The following is a 21501-nucleotide window of genomic DNA, read 5'->3' as shown; positions in this document are numbered from 1 at the left end:
TGGGTAGAATTGGAGCAAAATTGATTTTAAAAAGTTATTTTTATAAAACGGTCACTATATCCTGAAAGTAGTGTATGAGACAGGTAATCTGAAAAAACATCGTGTGCCTCTGCATACTTGCCAACCTTGAGACCTAAAAAAAAAATGTCTGAGATTTTGTTTCCTACATTGTTGACCTTTAAAGAATGAAAATAGCAAAAATAATAAGTACACTGCAACAGCATTGTCAATCTTTAAAACTTTTAAATCTCAGGAAAAAATACAGAATAATGTATCCCTTTTGAATAAACTAATAGGCTATTCATACGTTTTCATTTATTTATTTAGGGGGCAGTTCTTTTCTGCCAGTAAACAACATTTGGTGTAGCTGTATTGTTGTCTGGGTGGAAACAGTAGGGCTTATATACACGCTTGTAGAGTGCCAGAAACAGGTTGTGATAATCAAAATGAAAAAAAGGTGTGAGAATTTGTCATAAATCGGGAGAAATACGGGTGAACTGTGACCCCGGGAGGAAACTGGGTGAGAGCAATGAAAAATGTTTAGCTGTAAAATGAGAACGTTTGTGACCCGGCAGCCATGTTGAGATCAGTTGAGGAAATACCAAGCACCGCCCACGAGCCGGAACAAACTTTCTAATTTTACAGCTAAACAGTACACTACAATGTTGTGGAATTTCTGATACACAAGTTAACGCAATAGGAAGGAAGAGGCCCCGGAGCTGTTGATGTCTTACACAGAAGGTTTATTGAAGCTTGATCAAGGAACAATTGTCAGGTCTCCACCATTGAGGTGCTCTCTGCATGAAGGCCTTACAACTCTGCCCTTCCTCCCTGGTGCTCAGTGTTTTACCCTTATCATGTTTTGACTTACTCGGTTCCTCTGGCATCTCTGACCTTGGTTGCCCCAGTGACTGGCTCTATGGTCCCTACTACAGACACAGCTGTACAGATAACGTTGGCTCCCCTAGACAAGACTCCAACCCAATAATGTCAACAGAGGGACACTCTGAAAAACACTCTGACCTCCCGACCAAGGAGAGAGGAATTGACAGAAAATTCCATCACATACAAGATGTTTCTGAAAACATCTGAGGCCAGAAATAGGCATTACAGTAACAGAATATTGATTCATATTTGATCAGCGCTGATTTTTTAAAGCCTGAAAACAGAGCCATGAAGAGGTGCAGAAGTCTAGTTATCTCTCAGAACACTTAAATTACAATATGCTAAAAGGTTATTATGGGATTTTTGCCCAATGATGCCAAAAACGTTCTGTCTACTGCAGGTTTAATGAAATCACACTTTTATTTTGTGACATTTATAGATGCTGCTGCTGACACGGTGTAGGGTATGATGTATTTCATTACATCAGTTAGTGTCATTTTCTTCCACTTTTTTTCTCTCCTAATAATCAAACCAACTGATTTTCATGATTTGCCTATGAATATAATTAAGCAATGTGTGTGCTTATGTGAGGTATGAATCTAAATAGAGCTGTTTTTAACTTGTAAAGGACACACCCAAGTCAGGTCTCAAGTCAATGAGGGCAAGTTGCAAATCAATTGTAAGTTGCCCAGGTCTCTGAATGCTGACCATTAGAATGTAAATACAGGTTTCTACGTGGCTGAGACCAAGGGCTTTATAATGATCAAATATTCAAAGTGCTGTGCAAAGCTTGGCTGTTGCCTGCGTGTGCATTATTTTTTTTTAATTTGTCCAAGAATTTTCGAGGCCACAACATTAGATTGAACGTTTTTGCATTCCAGTCTCAAGTCCTTAGGTCTCAAGTACGTCCAGTCTCAAAGCACTGAAGTCCAATCAAGTCTTATGTCCTCATTCAAGTCCATCCATTATCTGTAACCGCTGATCCTATTCAGGGTCGTAGGGGGGGGCTGGAGCCGATCCCACATAGAGACAGACAACCATTCACGGTCACATTTACACCTACATTTACACCACTGCACCGTCCTCATTCAAGTCTACATCTCAAATCCCAACTCTACAGTCCTGCATAAATGTAATTTACTGAGTAAATCAACGACAAGTAAGCAACAATATTTATTCTTAAATACATATACATAAAAACCCATTCATAAAAAGACACAAACTGAATATCAAGTTTGATTGTTTGTGCTAAAATTGTCATATACATGGGGATAACTGGCTGTGGAATATACATTACATTGCATAGCTTGGATTGGCATGTGAGGGATGTGACTCAAAAAGTGCATTTGATGTCAGATATGGTGTTATTTCCAAATTCATCAGGGGAAGAAAAAAAAAAAGAAGCAGCCTATTACTTGTATAAACCATCACATCCCTCGCTGATTCACACCTCAGCTGATTCCCTGGCTCATGTTCATCACATTATCTAGCCCTGATAAATATTGGAAAATGATTATACGATGATGACAACACCATAATCAGACAAATATTTAGGAACACTGATCTCAGCATGTTGTATATCCATAGCAGAGTAAGACACAGGTTTAACAACACATGTAAACGAGAAATTTCACCAGTGATATCAACAGAATAACGAGACAGCAGATTATATCAAACGCCTCGAACGTAACATTTTTCATGGTGACGTACCGATTTGTAAGCAGCTACTTTGTTTGCATCCTTTGTTCGAAAACATGACTCAGAACACTGAAATCCCACACAGCACTAGTGACAAATAAAGCTTACAGGAACATAATATGAGAAGAATAGGAGTCAAATAATTGGATGTGGATAAAGTATTTGCATGTTCACAGCACCACACTTATTAGCAGTGTAACACAGAAGTGGAAAGTGGCTCTGTAGAGATTCTCTTCAGTCAACAGACGTAAAATGTGTTAAAACACACGGTCCATTGTCTGTAAAAGAAACAACTCCTGAGATGAGTGTCTTTATACACACGTACCTTAACCAGTGTTATAAAAAAAAAAACATTATGCTCAAAATAGTTTGAATAAATACGACAATATCACAGAAACACACAGTGGAGCAACGGGATGGATAGCAGTTAACATCGTGGTAACAGAAGCAGTGATGAACTGTAAACTCGGATTTTACAAGAATACAAACAGTGAACCCAACTCAGCAGCAACAGAAATGCTCAATAAATTTCACATTCCTCATCATATGGTCGACAAAATAAAGAACAGTGAATGACTAAAACAATTAGCTGGTTGATAAACATAAATTCTGACAGCAGTGGTATTAATCTCCTGTAGTCTATATAAGAAGAGACTTCTGCAGGTTTAATTCACAGATAAGAAGCAGATGGTGGCATCTCGTGTTTGTGTTTTTCATTACAAATCGTGTAGTCCAAAATGACTCGCAAATATTTCAGGACAAAATTGTAGGCCTAAAGGCACAGTTCACCACAGAATGAATATTAATCTACTCACACAGCAATCGTCTTAAATGTTTTGTAACCAAACATTTAGCCTATGGGTTCTGTATTTACCTTTCAATCCCCAATATTTTCATAAATGATATTATCCTCTGGCAATTGATGAACTTTATAACAACTTTGACAGCAAGTGAGAATACTGTGTCAATACTGGACTTTTGCATCAATAAGGCATTTGTTAAAGGTATAATATGCAAGAAATTAACGGAAAAACAATGTATGGAACGAAAAAGAATCCCTCTCAATCATCATTTATGTCCCACTAGACGTGTGTGGTGGTGTCTGGTTCTGTAGAGACTCTGGATTTTGATTTACTCGGGACGCTTCTGGATGTCTGCAAACAGTCTTTGGGCCCCATGTGGGGGTGTAACCCCCAACCAATAACAGTGTGCAGGGCGTGCAGCCCGTTTAGGTGGTCAAATATCGCTGTTTTGTGAGCCCCTTGGCTTCTGATACCGACTCACAAGTCCCCCTTTTACTCTGTTGGATACAAAGCGGCCGTATTTCACGGATGAGAACGGGTTGTGTTATGTGCATGTGTTCCAGTGATCCCCCTGCTCCTCTCTCTGCTGTGAGTGCAGCTTATGCTCAGTGTGTGTCTGTAGTTTGATGAGAGCAGCGCTGAGCAACAGCCAGCAGACAGAAAGTCTGCATTCATTTTTTGTGTTTTAGAATGTAACCGTCGGGAAAATAACGTTTTATTTCTCTGATCTGCTGCTTTGTTCTCACTAACGCCGCTCTCTCTCTTCAGTCACTCTATAGCTCTTTGGACCGGATCATTGAGCTGTGGAGGTGTGGCCAACTTTGACTGCTGTGTGTTTACAAACAGCAGTTACATATCATACCTTTAAGATACTAAATAATTGGAATAAGCTGCACAGTGTGTGCAGATATCTATTGTATCCTTTGCAAGAACAAAAGATGGTCTTGTTACCATTCATATTTTAGTTAACACACAAGTACCAGGGCTCACAAACACTAAGTTGTGACTGACACGGGGGCAGGTCAATAACATCTAAGTGTTCTTTCTGAGGTGAACTATTCCTTTCAGTATGAATATTGACATCATCTAGTCCCCTTTACCCGAGGTAAACCTGCAGCACTAAATCTCCGACTTAGCCTGCCTGACACTAGCTTTATGAGAAAAAGTGCTCCCGGCGAATGGGACTGTCCTGAAGGGATATAGCTGCTTCAGGGACTTTGACACCATAAAGCCAGTGAGGGAGGAAGGAAAATACCATGCTACTAGCAGCACAAGTTGGAATGTTAAGTGAAAACAGCGTGTAAAAGGCTGTCTTCTGTGCTGTTTTTGGTCGAAGCGACCAAGGTACGTAATGGATCCGATACTGTAGAAATCCCCCCCACTAACAGGCACACCCACACGCACACACACACACACACACCCAATAACGCATATGATCAATCTCCGATTTTTGGTGTTATGAAAGTAATCTAATACCAGTTTAAAAAAAAAAAGAAAATCCAAAATTTTATAAAACCCCCACATACTCTTCATCCCCTTTGTCCATCTGTCCGTCCGTTGCTCAGACTTCTGAGCTGTTGTGGCAGTCTTGCATCCTCACCACCAACATTGGCTCCGTACTGACAGACCCCTTCACCACCTCCTGCACCCCCTCCCTCCATCCTTCCTTCCCGTCCTTCCGTCTGGATCTCAGCACCAGTATGATAGTGATAATGACGAGGGCGGTCAGCAGCAGCCCCACCAGCGCCCCCACCACAGTCAGCAGACCCTCCTCTTCCTCGTCTGCGTTCAGCTCACTGGGTTCCTGCCCGTCGGTGAACAGCTCATTCGACCCCCCTGCCCGTCGCTTGGTGCGGTCCAAAGCGATGTGCATGATGTTGGTACCGCGATTGTTGTCTGCTCCGATATCCTCAGCGAACTCTGGGACTTCATCGCCTCCCGACCTCCTGGGGCGACGACCTCTGTCGCTCGATGGGGTCAAGACGAGGTCGTTGCTCGTGGAAACCAAGGAGTGGTACTCCAGGCTGCGCTTTCCAATACCTCTGTTAGCGTTCTCTCTGGAGCGGACTGTGTAAATGGTGTGAATGTACCACTCGCGGCCTGCAGCAACCTGAGGAAAAAAACACCAAAATATGCATATATGCATTATCTTCAATTTACAAAATGAGCACACAGATATGGTTAAGAATCCAAAATGAGCACATCTTGCAAAAATAATTATCTACATTGATTTTCGATAAGATGGGACCTGCTGGTGCTCAATTGACTCATTAGACTTTGGATATCAGGCAAAAATGCACTTTACCAGCCTTGAATTGATTGAATTATGTATTTGATGATTAAAAATACAATAACTCTGCACAGCAGTAGCAATAACCATGAAGTATTAAAACACAACAAAGCCTAATGACTCACACCCATTGTTGTGAACACAACATAATGTGATAACAATAATAAAAAAGCCATTAACACCAGTCGAAGCAAACCATACAGGACAGTACTGTACATACAATAGTGGATAGGGCTGCACGATTTTGAAAAAATATCTAATTGCGATTATTTTGTCTGATATTGCAATTGCAATATGATTTGCAATATTAAAGGGAATGATAATTTTTACTTAGTTATTCTCATTTTCATTGAAAAACATATTAATATGATTATGGAGTGATTTTTGCAGGGATATGTAACACACAAAGATGTTTTCTTAAGCCTACAGAATATGATGTGTAGGCCAGGACATATCTGCAGCACCACAATAATTTAATTTAATCTAAAATACAATAATACCTTCGCCCAATGTCAGCTGGGATCGGCTCCACACACCCCGCGACCCCGGATGGGATAAGGGGTTACAGATAATGGATGGATGTGCAGCCCTAATAGTGGAGTGGCAAACCTACATGTTCCAAGCTCTCTTCATACAGCTGCAAAGCTGTTCGGCTTCAGAATTGTATCCCACAATAACACGTAGCACAGTAAAGCTTTTTGAAGTTTTATACATTGAGTGACAACGTTACTTACTGAAGTTTCTGGTTCACAATAAAAATCTGTCATTGGCTATGAGGACCAGTAAGATGTACCTGGAACATGGCTGTAGAGTCCAACCTGAAGCCATCAGACCCAGGCTGTCTGACCAGAGACATGGCTGATGGATCATCCACTGCCAGCACAGCTTTAAAACTGACATCACCAAACAAACGGGCCTGAGTCTCTGGCTGAGCCTTGTCCTGATGAGGTGTGTTAGATTGAGGGGGAAAAAAGGAAGTAAGGAAATTATTTTTGTGTTTATTGTAAAATGTTATTAAGCATCTCTGCATGCTGAAATTGCAACATTAAAAACCTGAATATACTCACAATAATCTTGAATCTATAGAGCAATGATGGGGAGTCCGCCAGGCAGCCAAATTCAAACTTAGTCGGATTGTACTTTGGCACATATCCATCAGCACCAGTGCAGAGGAACACCTTCTCTATGCTACAGAAGAAAGAGTCCCCCAGGTTCTGCACAGGGTCCACCATCACACGGCCGTAGATCGCATCACCTGAAATAGAGGAGGGAGACATGAATCCTAAAGCCTACATACACCAAGTTATTATTATAAATCATACTTATAAATCCAAGGAGGACAGACTATTTTTTTTAGCCGACGAACTACAAATCCATGTACTTTACTGACAACCATATCCACAGTATACAATTGTTTTAAAATGTATTTTCTATCTTCCCAGTAGAAACAAAAAGCACAAAATTTACTTTATCCTTTCCATGATGTCAATGTTTGGATATTGGTTGTCTTCCAGGGTTGATTTGTGAATTAAATGCTCAAATATCAGATGTCATTTCCTTTAAATACAATGCAATATTATGTTTAACAAAATAGAACAGCTGATGTATTGTTTCACTGTGATGGATTAAGACAAAATAGAAAATAACAGCGAGCACGTCTCCAAATCTTTAACAGTATCGGGTGCCAGGTGGTAGTAAGAAAAGAAGAAACAAATCACCGGCACTCACAGATATAGAGTCTTTTTTGGTTTATTCTGGGCAATCAAACATAAACGAACGCGTTTGACGTGGTGATGACCAAACCAAAAAAGATTATTTATCTGTGAATGCCGGTGATTTGTTTCCTCTGTGATGGATTAGCCACAGTAAGTCAAGCAAGGCTTATTTTTCACAGGTATATTTTGTCTGCTTGAAAGGTAGAAAATAATTCTAAAAACGTGGCACAATTTGCAAAATTGACAGAAGTGATGTAAAACAATTCCCACCTATAGACAATAGGATAAAAACTTCTATAACCACAAGTATAGATATTGAAATCTACACGGCACTGAAAAGCCTTTAGACGTAGTAAGAGGCCACTTACCCTCAGAAAAGGTTATATCGGTCTCCTGACCAAAGCCCATGGAGCCATCAGAGAGCCACAAGCTCCTCTTGGACAACAAGAACATCTGAGTGTTCAGACTGAATTCCACTGCGACCGGGTCACTCACCTAAAGAGAGATGTGTAACAAAGTATAGCATAACCAAGGAAGAGAGAGAGAGAGAGAGAGAGAGAGAAAGAAAGAAAATCTACCCGGAACAAAGAAACATGTCACTTTTGGATCTTAGGGTTCTAACAAAAGCTGCCTTACTTGCTGGAATCGGATGTCTAGATCGAAGGTGACCGGTTCTCTGGGATTGCAGACAGCTGGGAGAGTGTATTCCATATTCTGGGCTGTTGTGCAAGGGGTCAGCTTCACTGTGTAGGCCCCAGAGTAGTCTCTCACCTGTGTGGGAGCAAAGAGGACAGATACTCAAGCATCAGTCTGTATCTGTCCATCCAGCTGCTCGAGCACACAGTGGATGTTTCAAGTCGTGCATCAGGGCATAAAACAAATTTAACGCGGCGCACACTTACAGCAAAGTCAGAGGTGAAAGTCCACTGCTGGACTGGCTGGTTGTAGGTGGGCTCACTCCTCACTAAGGTGAGGTTAAAGGTCAGGCCTGGGTTGTCAACACTCATCACCATGGAGGACATGGAGGTTGCTTGGTAATGAAGGTTGAGAGGGGGAGAGGAACACAATGGAGATTTACAATGTGATGCCTTAAACTAATCACTTAAGCATCTTCAGTGACACTATTGAGGAATAGTAAAATACACTAATCTGTCAGTCTCACCAGCTCTTATGGCTCTAGAATGAGACTCCACAAACAGACCCCTGAAGCGAGCCTTGGTGCGGAAGTTCACCACCAAACGTCCCTGTTCATTGATGCGCATGCTTGTTGGATACAAAGCACCTGGCAAAAATACATACAAACACAACAGATTCTACAAAAACTGTTTTGTTTTTTTAATGTGGATGATATTGAGTCCAGAAGCACAACATGTAACGTTCTCACGGTGTTGGGAACTTACCCTGTAACTCGGCCTGCGGGGGGCTGCCGATGCCATCCTTCCAGAGGATGGCCGTGTCGTACACGAAGGTGAGGCGCAGCTCGGACTGCAAGTCAAAGTGCTGCCAGCCGCCGCTTCCCACAGGGGAGTGGAACACGTACGACACGTAAAGAGGCACGCGCAGCGTCACGTAGGACTGGACCAGATTCAGCACCTGTGAGGATGTTTTCAAAAACAATTTTAGGCTCATAATTCAAAATGATTCAAAATGTATTATTGACGAGGAACACTGTTTATTTACTTGATATCATGGTTGGAGTTATACGCAAGATATCCTCATATGCATGACAAGAACTGTGTTATCCTTCTAGATTAAGGGGTGATTGTAGGTTGATAAGCTATAATAAGTGCTGAGAAGATGTAAAAGATGAACACATTGTTCTCCTCCACGAGGCTCTTGAACTCTTTCACTCCTACTCAGTGCTGTCAAAGATGCAGAAAAGTTGTACACACGAAACCACAGTGGGCAGCGATGTGGGCTTGTATTGTTTTTTTCTATCTAGGTTGTCTTTTTTAAAGTATTTTTAAAGTATTTAAAAACCTTATCACATTTACTTAGATTTTTTTTGTAAGCCGAAAAAAACAAACTGTTTTACCCAACACCTTTTTCCAGATAATATTCTACATCTGGTGTTTCAAAGTGTGAGGCAGGTCTCTCCAGGGGGGCTGTTTCAGGGGAGGCTCAGGAAGTGAAAAAATATCACTTATAATGAATTAATATTAGGTATTACTAGGGCTATCAAAGTTAACGCAATAATAACGGGTCAACGTAAATTCGTTTTAACGCCACTAATTTCTTTAAGGCAACTTGCGATTTTTCGTTTGTAGCGGGCTCAGAGTGAAAGCTAGAATGAAGATACTGGCATCATATGAAACTAGAAAACCTAAGGAATCCATTGGTGCCAACCATGGATCCAAACCATGCTCCAATTTTTATGCTAAATGCAGCACGTGAGGGTTTCTGGACAATATTTGTCATTGCTTTATGTTGTTAATTGATTTCCAATAATAAATATATACATACATATGCATAGCAAAGCATATTTGCCCACTCCAATGTTGATAAGAGTATTAAATACTTGACAAATCTCCCTTCAAGGTACATTTTGAACTGATAAAAAATGTGTGATTAATTTGCGATTAATCACGATTAACTATGGACAATCATGTGATTAATCGCGATGAAATATTTTTAATCAATTGACAGTCCTAGTTATTACATTAGTTATCAAAAGAAGATCACATAGAATAGCCTAAATGTGAGTGATTTGGTGAAAGAAACAGTTCAGAGATACAGTAGTTTTGGGGAAATTTACTGTTTTTCTTACTTTCTCCGAGCCAGAAACTAATAAGTGCCTTAGGACAGACGTTTTTATGTATTTGGTATAGTCTGAAGTTATGTCATATTATATTAAGCTGTGTTGGCTCAATTGTTGAGTGTCTATGGGATCAAATAACATAATCATGATCCCATAGGCATCCAGGAATTGATCAAAACTACACAAGTAAACTTTGGGGGGGGGGGTGAGGGGGTGCCTTTTTCCAAGCTTTGTCTGACGAGAGGCCCACAGTCTCAGACTTTAAAAAAACCCTAAGACCCTAAGTAGATGTATTTCCATGATGGCAGCCACTAGGTGTCTCTGCTCTCCAACATTATATCAACAATGTTTGGTGTTTCGTGTGAACTATGTGCCCACAAAAGTTTGACAAAGACAGAGTTTGTTTTAGAAACAGATTGAAAATGCTCCACATTATGTTTGTTTGACTCGAATTGTCAATTTGCATAGTCAATTACCGCACTGAATGCCGGGCAGGAAATGAACTGACAAAAGAAACTCAGAAAAGCAATTTAGCAGAAGATGTCTTTGGCACATCTCTGATCGACCATTCTTCATTACTTGAGTACATATTTTGTAACATCCAATCTCGTTTGTAAAACATTAAAACACCGAGCACCACTACACGAGAGTCTGGGGTGATATCTTTGCAAACAGAGAGACCTGAAATTCAATGCACACACAGCTGAAACCGACCCAATCCACCACGGCGTCTCTCAGTAGAGTAAGTTGTGCAATCGTTGAATCAGGATCCGAATGAGAAATTAAACGACTGCTAGCTGAGAGGCAAACTAACTCAGCTGCGCCAGGGTTTTACAAAGCCATAACCTTATTACAACCTCCTAAAATAAATGCATGGAACAGAATAAGGAGAGCAGCGTATGTTCACAGTGAGTTGTCTTTTGAAATATCACGATCTTGTCTTGTGAGTTCAACCTTTCAATTAGTGCATGTTCTCCCCAGACAGAGAAAAGAACTCAGCAGTTATGGAGACCAAAATACAAAGCTGTCACGAATAAACCAAGAATAAAACATTGATCAAGATTATTACAGTCAAAATCCAACATCAATTTGGTCTTTTGAGAGGCAGCTGAATTATTTAATTCTTTCTGTGTGCTTTGATTCATGCACCGTGGTAGACGCTGCAAGGTTCTGACTGCTTCTTTTTTTCTTCTCTTTTGGCACTCCTTGGAAAAATAAATAAATAAATAAAAAAAAACATAGCCCCAGTGACAGTGTGACAGTGATCTCTCTTAACGAAGTGGACTTGAGGTCCTGGAGGATGACGGGCGTCATGTGTAACTGTGTTGTGTGAGCAGTTCTTGCTGTGACTGGGGGACAAGTAAACTAATTTCTTACTTTTTCCTCCCATCTCCGCTTTCTCACACAAACACATTCACAAAAAAAACAGCACCCACACACACACACTCAGCAGTCTGATCAGCAACAAGAAGCTCACAGATCAAAGGCTTGGACGAACACAAAAGAGCAGCAGGACATGAGCGAGGGAGCAAGGGTCTGTGTCTCCTAATCCACAATAACAACAGGAGCCATGACAATACTGCAGATCTGTACAGTATACAACACAAACAACAATTGCAACATCTGTCGCAATGATGCAAACAACAGCAAACAGCTACTGGATGTGTGTTAGCATCTAATCAACGGCCGGAATATGTTGCCAAAACAGCTGACTTCTCTGGTGAGTTCAGCTGTCATGATGCCACCAAGCCAGTAAAAAGCTGCCTGACTCCACATAAAGTGACTTCCCTTTCATGCTATGAATCTAAGATTTAAAGCTGCAGTGGGTAGAATTGGAGCAAATTAATTATTCATTTTATAAAACGGTCACTATATCCTGACAGTAGTGCACGAGACAGGCAATCTGAAAAAATATCATGTGCCTCTGTGTCCTCCGGTGCTCCTAATGGCTTCTGCAAGATTTCACAGACCGGAGGAAAACAACCAATCAGAGCCGAGCTGGAGCCTGCCGTCTCCGAGCAGCTGTCAGTCACTCACGAACTTCGAAATCAAACGGTCAAATATGAATCAATATTCTGTTACTGTAATGCCTATTTCTCACATAAAATGTTTTCAGAAACATCTTGTAGTGTACTGTTTAGCTGTAAAAGAAGAAAGTTTGTGAACAGGAAGCCTTGTTGAGATCTGTTGAGGAAATACAAAGCAACGCCCACCAGCCGGAGCACAAGTTCTCATTTTACAGCTAAAAACTACACGACAAGATGTTAATGGAAACATTTAAGGCCAGACATAGGCATTACAGTAACATAATATTGATTCATATTTGATCAGCGCCGCCTAGTTTGACCGCGTGGTCGGAGATCGCGAGTGATTGACAGCTGCCACTGTTGACTGAACAGCCAATAGGAACGCTCTCTCTCTGAAATGACCTGTGATTAGCCAAAGTCTCCCATCACGGCCTAGATTTTCTAAAGCCTAAAAACAGAGCCATGAGGAGGTGCAGTAGTCTAGTTTTCTCTCAGAACACTTGAATTACAATATGCTGAAAGGTTATTATGGATTTTTTTGCCCAATGAAGCCCAAAATATTCATCCTACTGACACTTGAATGCTCCGTGTTGATACAGCAGCAGTAGTGAGCATTAGGGGATTGACTGATCGGTTGGCAATACTTTGTTTGAGTGTGTATATTTCTGTGTGCATATGTTTGCTTGCACACAATCACGCGCCGGGGCACAGAGCTGGCAAACACGTGCAAACAAACATGCAGAGAATGAGACGTAAAATGCAGGCAAACAGACGTGTTGCCGCTCTGTCTGTGCGACCCTCTCCTTCAGACGGATGTAAATAGACTGAACATACAGATGGAAACACACACAGGTGAACACACACAAAGCCAGCAGTCAAACAGATGTACATACAAACCCTAGATTGGAATTTATGCGTTGCAGACAAATGTACACAGAAACACACACACACACACACACACCTGTCCATCAGTCCCTATGGTGCCTCCGCAGTCTGTGAGCAGCTCAGACATGTCGTAGTAGCTGGTGAACTCCCAGAGACAAGCCTCCAGGTTGAGGTTCCTGTAGAAGCGTAACGTGCCGTTCCCCCGCAGAGAGCTGCTGAACTGATAGGGCACAGCGTCTCCCATGCTCTCGGGACTGCGCGTCGAGGCGGTGATGAAGCTGTGGCCTGTGGTGACCTCGTCGTAGTCAAGCAAGTTGGAGCAGCGGTGGTTTCCGACGCGGGTTCCGTCCGGACTGAGTGTCAGTTCGAAGTTCATGAGAGGGCGGGTGGAGATCACCGGAAGCATGCCTGCGAGGGCAAAAAAGAGACAATGTGATTATGACTGTGTCCGACTATCTTTGATGCTGAGAGAAATTACTATTTCAAAAACTTAGTTGGAGGAAATAGTTGAACAAAAAGGGATGAAAAGAAAAGCAGGGGAGCGACTGAAAAGGAAGGAAACCTGGAGGAGACGAGGCAGAAGGAAACTGATTAAAAATCAAGAAGGGAATGTTAAGTAGCGGGTGTGCTGGAGGGTTTCTGCAGCGGGGCTCGATTCAACCCGGCAAGATCTACATTCTGGCTGTCACGCTCCTGAGGATCCACGGACGTGAATATTACACACAGTACATTACACTTCACTTCATCTGTGTGGTATGCGTCCTGCCTCCAGCTCCTGCAGCCTACCTACCATCTATGTGAGGCATGGTGACAGTCACTTTGATGAGGTTGGGGTGTTTGGGGTCGTCTGCTCCAGTGTAGCGTAGCTTGGCAGAGAAAGGCTCGGCGCCGACGGTCCTCATCTTACGTGGTTGACACATACCTTATTATGACGGAGAAGCAGAGAGGAGAGAGTCTGAACACTAGGACATGTTGCGACACTTTGGAGGAAAGAAGTCAAACTGAATGGCTGTGATTGTGTCTGTGTTATTTTACTGTATATACTGTAATATGATGTTAAATACATTTTTCTCATAACCTGCCTGAGCTATTACTGAGTCAGGTAGTTATTTCCACATTTCTAAGAATACCTTGCAACCACCTTGACAGAGGGTGCCTGAACTTGTTGCATTCAAGGTGTGTAGGTGAAATGAACGCCACATAAGTGATAACATAGCAACAGCAAAAGAGCAGGTTTATAGTTTTTCATTTGAGAAATAACCGAAGGCTCAAACCCTTGAGTATTTCCACTACATTTCAGAGGGAAATATATATCTGACAGTTTTACTTAAATAGTAGTTACTTTGCAGTTTAAGATTTTACAAAAAAAACATACAATGATCTTATGAAATAGGACATATTGTTACAACTACAACAGTAAAATTATAATTACACCTTAAAGGTGCTAAATACGGGATAGGGAGCATTTCTATTGCCTCTCGATGGCTCTCAACATGGCGACGGCGAGCCGCAGTTCGCAGCTAACGGTGCTAACAGAGCTAAATAGTGCAAACAACGGCGAGAGTGCTGACAGGGATAACATTGGTAACCTGAGGGGGAACCGGAGGGTGGTTGCTACGCTTCCACGATGGTGGCGTCAATCAGGATGACGTTATCAGCTGTAACCGCCGTATGAGAGAGCTAGCCAGTGGGGTATGCTCACATGCATGAAGATGCACTAAAAGCATACGCGGCCAGCCCGGCTATATCAACAAAGCGTGGAGAAGCTCGGATTACAACACACACAGAGGGAGAGTGAGTTCATTCTCTGCTCAGGTAGACATTACTCAGTTGCTGCAATATAAATGTTCGGGATATTGAATTTAGCACCTTTAATGCATCAGCGGTAATAATCTAATAAAATATGTGCAAGAGATAAGAGATAAGAGATCGCCCTGAAGAGGTTTATTTTACTACAACAACCCGCTGGCTGTACATTATCCCGCTTATTACACGGCTACTTACTTAAGAAATCAATAATTCGACACAAAAACGGTCCACCAGAGTCCAACATCAGACCTGCGCCCATAGCAACGGTCTGTTATACATAGCAACGGTCTATAACCGCTATAAAAGATAACAGACCATAGAATGCTGTGACTGACCAATCAGAATCGAGTATTCAACAAAGCCGTGTAATAAAATACTATAGCATTCACAGGGGGGGCAATTTTCTGCATTGAGTACTTTTATTTTTTTATACATTAAGGGTGCAGTGTGTACAATCTGGCGACATCTAGTACTGAGGTTGCAGATGGCGTAAACGTGAGCACATCTCCCTGATTCTGGCTTCACTTCACTGGCTCCCTGTGCGTTTTAGGATTGATTTTAAGATTTTATTATTAACATATAAATCATTAAATGGGTAAGCTCCGACCTATCTCTCAGACCTTTTAAAACCACATCTTTTATCAAGGACACTCAGATCAACTGACCAGTTGCTTCTGACTGTCCCGAGATCTAGGTTGAAGCTCAGTGGTGACCGAGCCTTTGCAGTTGCAGCTCCAAAGCTCTGGAACGCTCTGCCTCCACATGTACGGCTGTCCCCCACACTGCCTGTTTTTAAATCAAATCTCAAAACGCACTTTTATTCCTTGGCTTTTGGCTCGGCATGAGAGTTGACTATTTTAATCGTTTTTCCTTTCCTATTGATCTTAACGCTTTTATTATTTGAATGTCCTGTTGGTTTTAAGTTGGTCTTAGTGTTTTATGTTTTTATGTATTATTGTATAGCACTTTGGTCAACTTTTGTTGTTTTTAAATGTGCTTTATAAATAAATTTGGATTGGATTGGATTGGAACCAACTTAAACTTCTCCCGTGTGCCAAGTGTATAGGAGAACTACGGTGGCCGACACGAAAACGTGAAAATGCAGATGGCCCTATCTAGAGCCAGTGTTTGGTTTGTCCACTCTGGACTACTGTAGAAACATGACGGCCGGCTGCGTGAAGAGGACCCGCTCCCTGTGTAGATATAAAAGGCTCATTCTAAGGTAATGAAAACACAATGATTCCTATTTTCAAATGATTATACACTAAAGAAAACATACTTATAAATATTATATTCCATTTCTGCCAATAGATCCCCCTAAATGTTACACACTGGTCCTTTAAGTGCTTATAATACTTAAATACAACACTCAAGAAACATTTTGAATTGTACTCTGTACAGTAGTAGGTACTGTTCATTCAAAAGCCCTATTCCTGAACCTTCATGATGCTTGGAGAACAAAGCGTGTTTGGTTTTCATTTCAACCTCCTCCAGAAAACTGGCAACATGGAGACAGATGTTCATTGTTCTGTCCTCACCTTCCTCCTGGCTGATAGTGATGATGGGGCTGCTGAGCTCTAAACCCTCATCCCCATTAGAATTAACGGCTCTAGCAGCACACTGGACCCTGGAGCCCGCCTGGAAGTAGACAGAGTCCAGTGTGATCATCTTGGAGGACGTAAAGAAGGTGTCAAAGTCCACCTCCCTCATGGGACTGGTGACGCCATCGGGGCCAGCTGGGGCGCTGATGAGCCAGCGGTAGCGGGTCAAGGTGTCGTTGATGTGCTCGCTGACACAGATAGAGCCCGTCTTGCCATAGTCTGCGTATTTAGTGTTGCAAGCCTGAAGGATGGATAAGGAATAGAGCGGGAGTGGGCGGGTGAGCAGGGACAGCAGAGAGATGGGAAAGATACAGCAGATGCCAGAGGACAAAAGGAGAGAGAGGTGCAGAATACAAACGAGTAAGCAACAGTTGCCAGGGACATCCAGATGTTTCAGTGGTTTGTGTTTTTGTATTTAAAATGTTAAAATCGCTGTTCTTTTATAATTAGAAAGATAGAGATATGCGACGATGGGGTTAGCTTTGAAGTGTTTCTGTGGATATCCTTTTAAATCTGTTGACACCGCGTCTCCTGATGCAACACTCAACAATTCAGTTTTGACAAGACTGTTTCATTTAGTCTCCCTGACCAGGAACGCAGGGAAACACACACACAAACACAAACACAAACACACACAGCAGTCACCTGAGAAGAAAATGACTTAACACATCACGAAAATCCATTTAAGTGTCTCACTGAGCCTAAATTCAAGAGTGGAAGTGACTCTCCTGTGTGTGAAAGCACGAGGACTGTGGCCTACTAAACTGTGTAATGCTTGTGTCTTTTAAGGACGGATTGGCCAACTCCGGAAGGACAGCTTAACTTTGGCTGAAGAAAAGTATGGGCTCTGAGGGATAACAATGTGCCCAACACTCCCGGAGGATGTGGGCCCTGATTAGCTCCCACTACCTCATTACAGAAGACTACAAAACTGAACTGTTGTCTGTCTAGTTACAGTTTCCTCGAGATTGCTAGAGTGTACTGTTTTTGTAGAGTGAGCAATAAAATTCAAAAGATATTTCCAAAGCAGTGGTAGAAAGTAACTAAGTACATATACTCTATTACTGTCCTAAAGTACAATTTTGAGGTACTTGTACTTTACTTGAGTATTTCCATTTTCTGCTAATTTATACTTCTACTCCACTACATCTCAGAGGTAAAGGAGGCTAATAATGCTAAAAAAGTACGCTAAATTTTGGCGAGGAAAAAATAGCAAGGCAAATTTCAAAGGGGTTTCTGGACAATATTTGTCATTGTTTTCTGTTATTAACTGATTTCCAATAATAAATATATACATATATTTGCATGAAGCAAGCATATCTGCCCACTCCCATGTTTATACGAGTGTCAAAGACTTATCGAATCTCCGTTTAAGGTACATTTTGAACAGATAAAAAAATATGTGATTAATTTGCGATTAACTATGGACAATCGTGCGATTAATCGTGGTTAAATATTCTAATCGATTGACAGCCCTAATGTTAATACTTTTGTACTTTTACTTAAAGGTCCCATATGGAGAAAGTGAGATTTTCATGTCTTTTATATTATAAAGCAGGTTTAAGTAATATATAAATACTGTGAAAGTATCAAAACACTCAATATACGGAGAAATACACACAGCCCGTATTCAGAAACTGTGCGTTTGAAACAAGCCGTTGGGATTTCTGTCCATTTGTGATGTCACAAATATACAATATTTAGACCATTTCACAGTTTTAAACGTAAACATACTAATACTGAATGACATCAGCTAACAGGAAGTAAACATGGACCAAAGCTGTTTCCTAGCAACGCAATTCTGTTGCAATCCTGTTGCGATCCTGTTGCAATCCTGTTGAAATGTACTGAAACGGAGCGTTTCAGACAGAGGGTAAATACAGGTATATTCAGGCCGACAGTATGAAGAAAATAAAGTTGTTTTTTTTAACATTACAGCATGTAAACATGTTCTAGTAGAAACAAAAAATACAAATATGAACCTGAAAATGAGCACGATATGGGACCTTTAAGTAAAATTTTGAATGATGTCTTTTATTTGTAACAGAGTATTTTTTCACTGTGGTATTGCTACTTTTACTTAAGCAAAATATCTATAAATTTCTTCCACCACTGCCTAAAGCCACTCGAGTCCCTGAATGTGGTTTTAAAGTTTTCCTCACCGTGACACAGACGACGGGGTAGCCGGCGGGTGGATGGAGGTTGCCTGGCGTCCTGGCGACGTCGTCGTAATGGAGCAACGACACCACGTGAGGCAGAGAGGGGAAGGTTACATCAGCCATGCTGTTGGTCTCCTCGATGTAAACTATCACTTTAGTTACCTGTTCCAGAAAAAAAGAGGTTTAGGACTAATAAGAACTACTGACACAGTGCTGTTTATGAATCAAGACACAATGAATTACTACCATTGAAATGATTAAAGTCATCACAGAGCTGGAGGTGTTTACAATCTCTCAGTCGTGTCTGATTCTTGGCTCCTCTTTATACCCTTCTCTCTCATTTCTCTCACTCTGCCTGTTTTTTCTTCTGCAGATAATCTATTATTCATTGTGAAATGTTTTCATCGCTCTTTGGGCTGCAACTACAGTAAAGTGGCTCCTGTTGTCTGGGCCAGGACACCCTTGTAAAAGAGATCCCTGGTCTCAGTGGGACTGACCTGGATAAATATGGGTCAAATCAGACACAAACTCTTTACTTTTTCATCAAGCTGAAATTGCACAACTGCCAGTTTGAATTTTGTGTTATTTGTGTGTGATGGTTCGGCAGTAACACGCTCCTAACCTGAGTTTCAGCCACCATGTTTTCATCAGGCTTCAGGTGGAGAGTAAAGGCTTCCCTCATCTCTCGGATGCCATCGAACAGCACCTCCACCTCCATCACGTGTTCCTTATCCCCCTGTTTGAACTCAATGTCTGGACACAAACACAAATGAACACCAGGAAAAGCAGCCTTAAACAGATCATCATTAGAACAAGTCTAATCATCGATGGTTCTGGTAACTTCAGCAATTGTTGTTGGTGATACTTTTTCCACTTTTATTAAGTTTCTCTCTTTTTTGAGTCTAGTTTTCCACAAAAAATGCAAATCCCAATTCATGTTTTATTACCTCAGATGAGACTGAAACGCATTGCAGGTTTTTATTTGCATAGAGCCAAAAGATGGTCCATCTTCTAGCGAGGCAAGTAATAGAGCTTTGCATTAGAAATGTGCTGCACTGGGAAAACATTGTGCAAAATGAGAAATTCAACGCCGTATGATTCAAAACTGCTGGGAAATTTGAACGGTGGGTAGGCAGGTATGATTTGAATAGACTGAATGTATTCATATAAATATTTCAAGGCTTGATGAAGCTAAGAAACGTTCACTGCACTTAAAGCGGAGTGGATATAGAGGAAGATTTCACCCTGCTGACAAAGCATGAAGTATTCAGAAATTCAATTAAAAATTACATGACCCTCCACTGGACTATTGCAGAAATTACCTTTCCCCACTTGGGATGAAATTAGAAATCAATGACCCTCGCCAAGATAAATCCCTATGCCTACTTTCATTAATCTAACACTCCTATAGGGAGCCTTGTTTCAAAACTTCTCTTATTACTGTAGCTGCTGCACATGCAGAAGAGAAATCTATCAGCAGGATATCTGCACCTAAGTAAGAACAAAGGAAATGTATCATGTGAAGTTTCTGATCACTAGTGGATATGCATTTAACATGTTAAAGGACTACAACAGTAGTTTTGAATGTTTTAATTGGGAGTTGTCTGTGTTTTTGTCTAACAACTTTAACCCTTTCATACTGTGACCCTTTTCATCCACTTTTTCAATACAGTCTATGGGTTTAGCCAAAGCAAATGTGCAAATCACATTTACTTTTGCAAACCATTCTGGTGATGTTTTAGAATTTTGGATGCATCCACAGGTTTCCACTCTTAAAAAACTCTAAACAAACTCTTGAGAACATCAAGTGTGTATCATTTTTCTTTTTTTCAAAGTCACATTACTGTTGCATGGTAATGTTGTTTAATTGCAGCTTGATTTGAGAAGTCTGCACTGCATTACACCAAAATGCCACGATGCATGCAGCTTCAACCCTGAGAGACATGAGAAGATGTGTGGAGGTTTACCTTGAGACACAGGGTAGTAGTCCTCTCCTGAGACAGCTGACCCGTCTTTGGTGTGAATGCGGACCACTGACACTTTTGATGCGTCACCCACTCGTACCACGGAGATCCTCACAGTTGCAACGGCGCCGGCTTCCTTCGGTTCACTAACGCTGAACTTAGTCTCCAAAAAACGAATGATGGGTTCTGAGGTGCACAGAAAAGGGGGAAAAATACAATAAAATGCTGACACGTTGTTGGATTATGGACATAAACCTTTGATTATCACTCCCGTAATTATTACTGCTGCTGATTTAAAACCATATGTGTTCAGGTATACGCTGCATTTTCCATATGTTTCATATTCATCAGCTTAAACTACACAGGTAAAACTGGATTAACTGCTTTTTATTTCACAATATATTTCATTCCTGACATTCCTCCCCCACCGTCTCCCCCTCTTCATCTCACTTACTGTCAGCTGTGTCCTTGATTTTCACCAGGGTCTCATTCAGAGCTCCCACTGATGCGCCAAACTGTGAGTCGCTCTTCGGGTTCCCTAAGACCAACCGCAGCTCTTCTCCTTCCTCGTACAGCGTGTCATCAACCAGTGACAGAATACATGGCTTCTCCGCCTCGCCTAGAGTGTACAGCGAGATGGTGATGACGGGACTTGTCAAAAAAATTGAGGTGGAAGAAAGTTCTGCAATAATTTTTCTTTATACAGCATATAGCATCTTATTTATATAACTTTAACCCACATAACCCTTTGTTCAGTTCCTCCAGAGTTTTTGGAAGCTGTTTGCACATAAATAAAATACTGGAGCTGACAGCACAGTAGATAATGTGTGGAACACAGTAAAACTTGCACTTGCGATATCTGCACTGTCGATTTAGCAAAAAAACGTGTGACAAAAAAAACTGTTTC

General features: G+C 41.3%; 1 protein-coding gene across 1 annotated transcript in view; it reads right to left on the bottom strand.

The window, feature by feature from the left end:
• Nucleotides 1-4072: 4072 nt before the first annotated feature.
• frem2a (FRAS1 related extracellular matrix 2a) overlaps nucleotides 4073-21501 on the bottom strand; it is a 70418-nt gene continuing 52989 nt past the window's right edge. Inside the window, exons 10-24 of the mRNA XM_037749042.1 lie at nucleotides 21049-21213; nucleotides 20598-20780; nucleotides 19253-19383; nucleotides 18634-18792; nucleotides 16409-16712; nucleotides 13852-13983; nucleotides 13138-13469; nucleotides 8792-8984; nucleotides 8554-8673; nucleotides 8294-8421; nucleotides 8028-8162; nucleotides 7760-7886; nucleotides 6744-6931; nucleotides 6470-6616; nucleotides 4073-5496 (exon numbers count right to left, since the gene is read on the bottom strand). Coding sequence (XP_037604970.1) covers nucleotides 4948-5496; nucleotides 6470-6616; nucleotides 6744-6931; nucleotides 7760-7886; nucleotides 8028-8162; nucleotides 8294-8421; nucleotides 8554-8673; nucleotides 8792-8984; nucleotides 13138-13469; nucleotides 13852-13983; nucleotides 16409-16712; nucleotides 18634-18792; nucleotides 19253-19383; nucleotides 20598-20780; nucleotides 21049-21213 — 2993 coding nt within the window. The 3' untranslated portion in view covers nucleotides 4073-4947. The remainder of the gene's footprint in view (nucleotides 5497-6469; nucleotides 6617-6743; nucleotides 6932-7759; nucleotides 7887-8027; nucleotides 8163-8293; nucleotides 8422-8553; nucleotides 8674-8791; nucleotides 8985-13137; nucleotides 13470-13851; nucleotides 13984-16408; nucleotides 16713-18633; nucleotides 18793-19252; nucleotides 19384-20597; nucleotides 20781-21048; nucleotides 21214-21501) is intronic.

The sequence above is a fragment of the Sebastes umbrosus genome, chromosome 17, assembly GCF_015220745.1.
Source record: "Sebastes umbrosus isolate fSebUmb1 chromosome 17, fSebUmb1.pri, whole genome shotgun sequence".
Taxonomy (NCBI): Eukaryota; Metazoa; Chordata; class Actinopteri; order Perciformes; family Sebastidae; genus Sebastes; species Sebastes umbrosus.
This window is presented reverse-complemented; position numbering and strand designations above follow the sequence as displayed.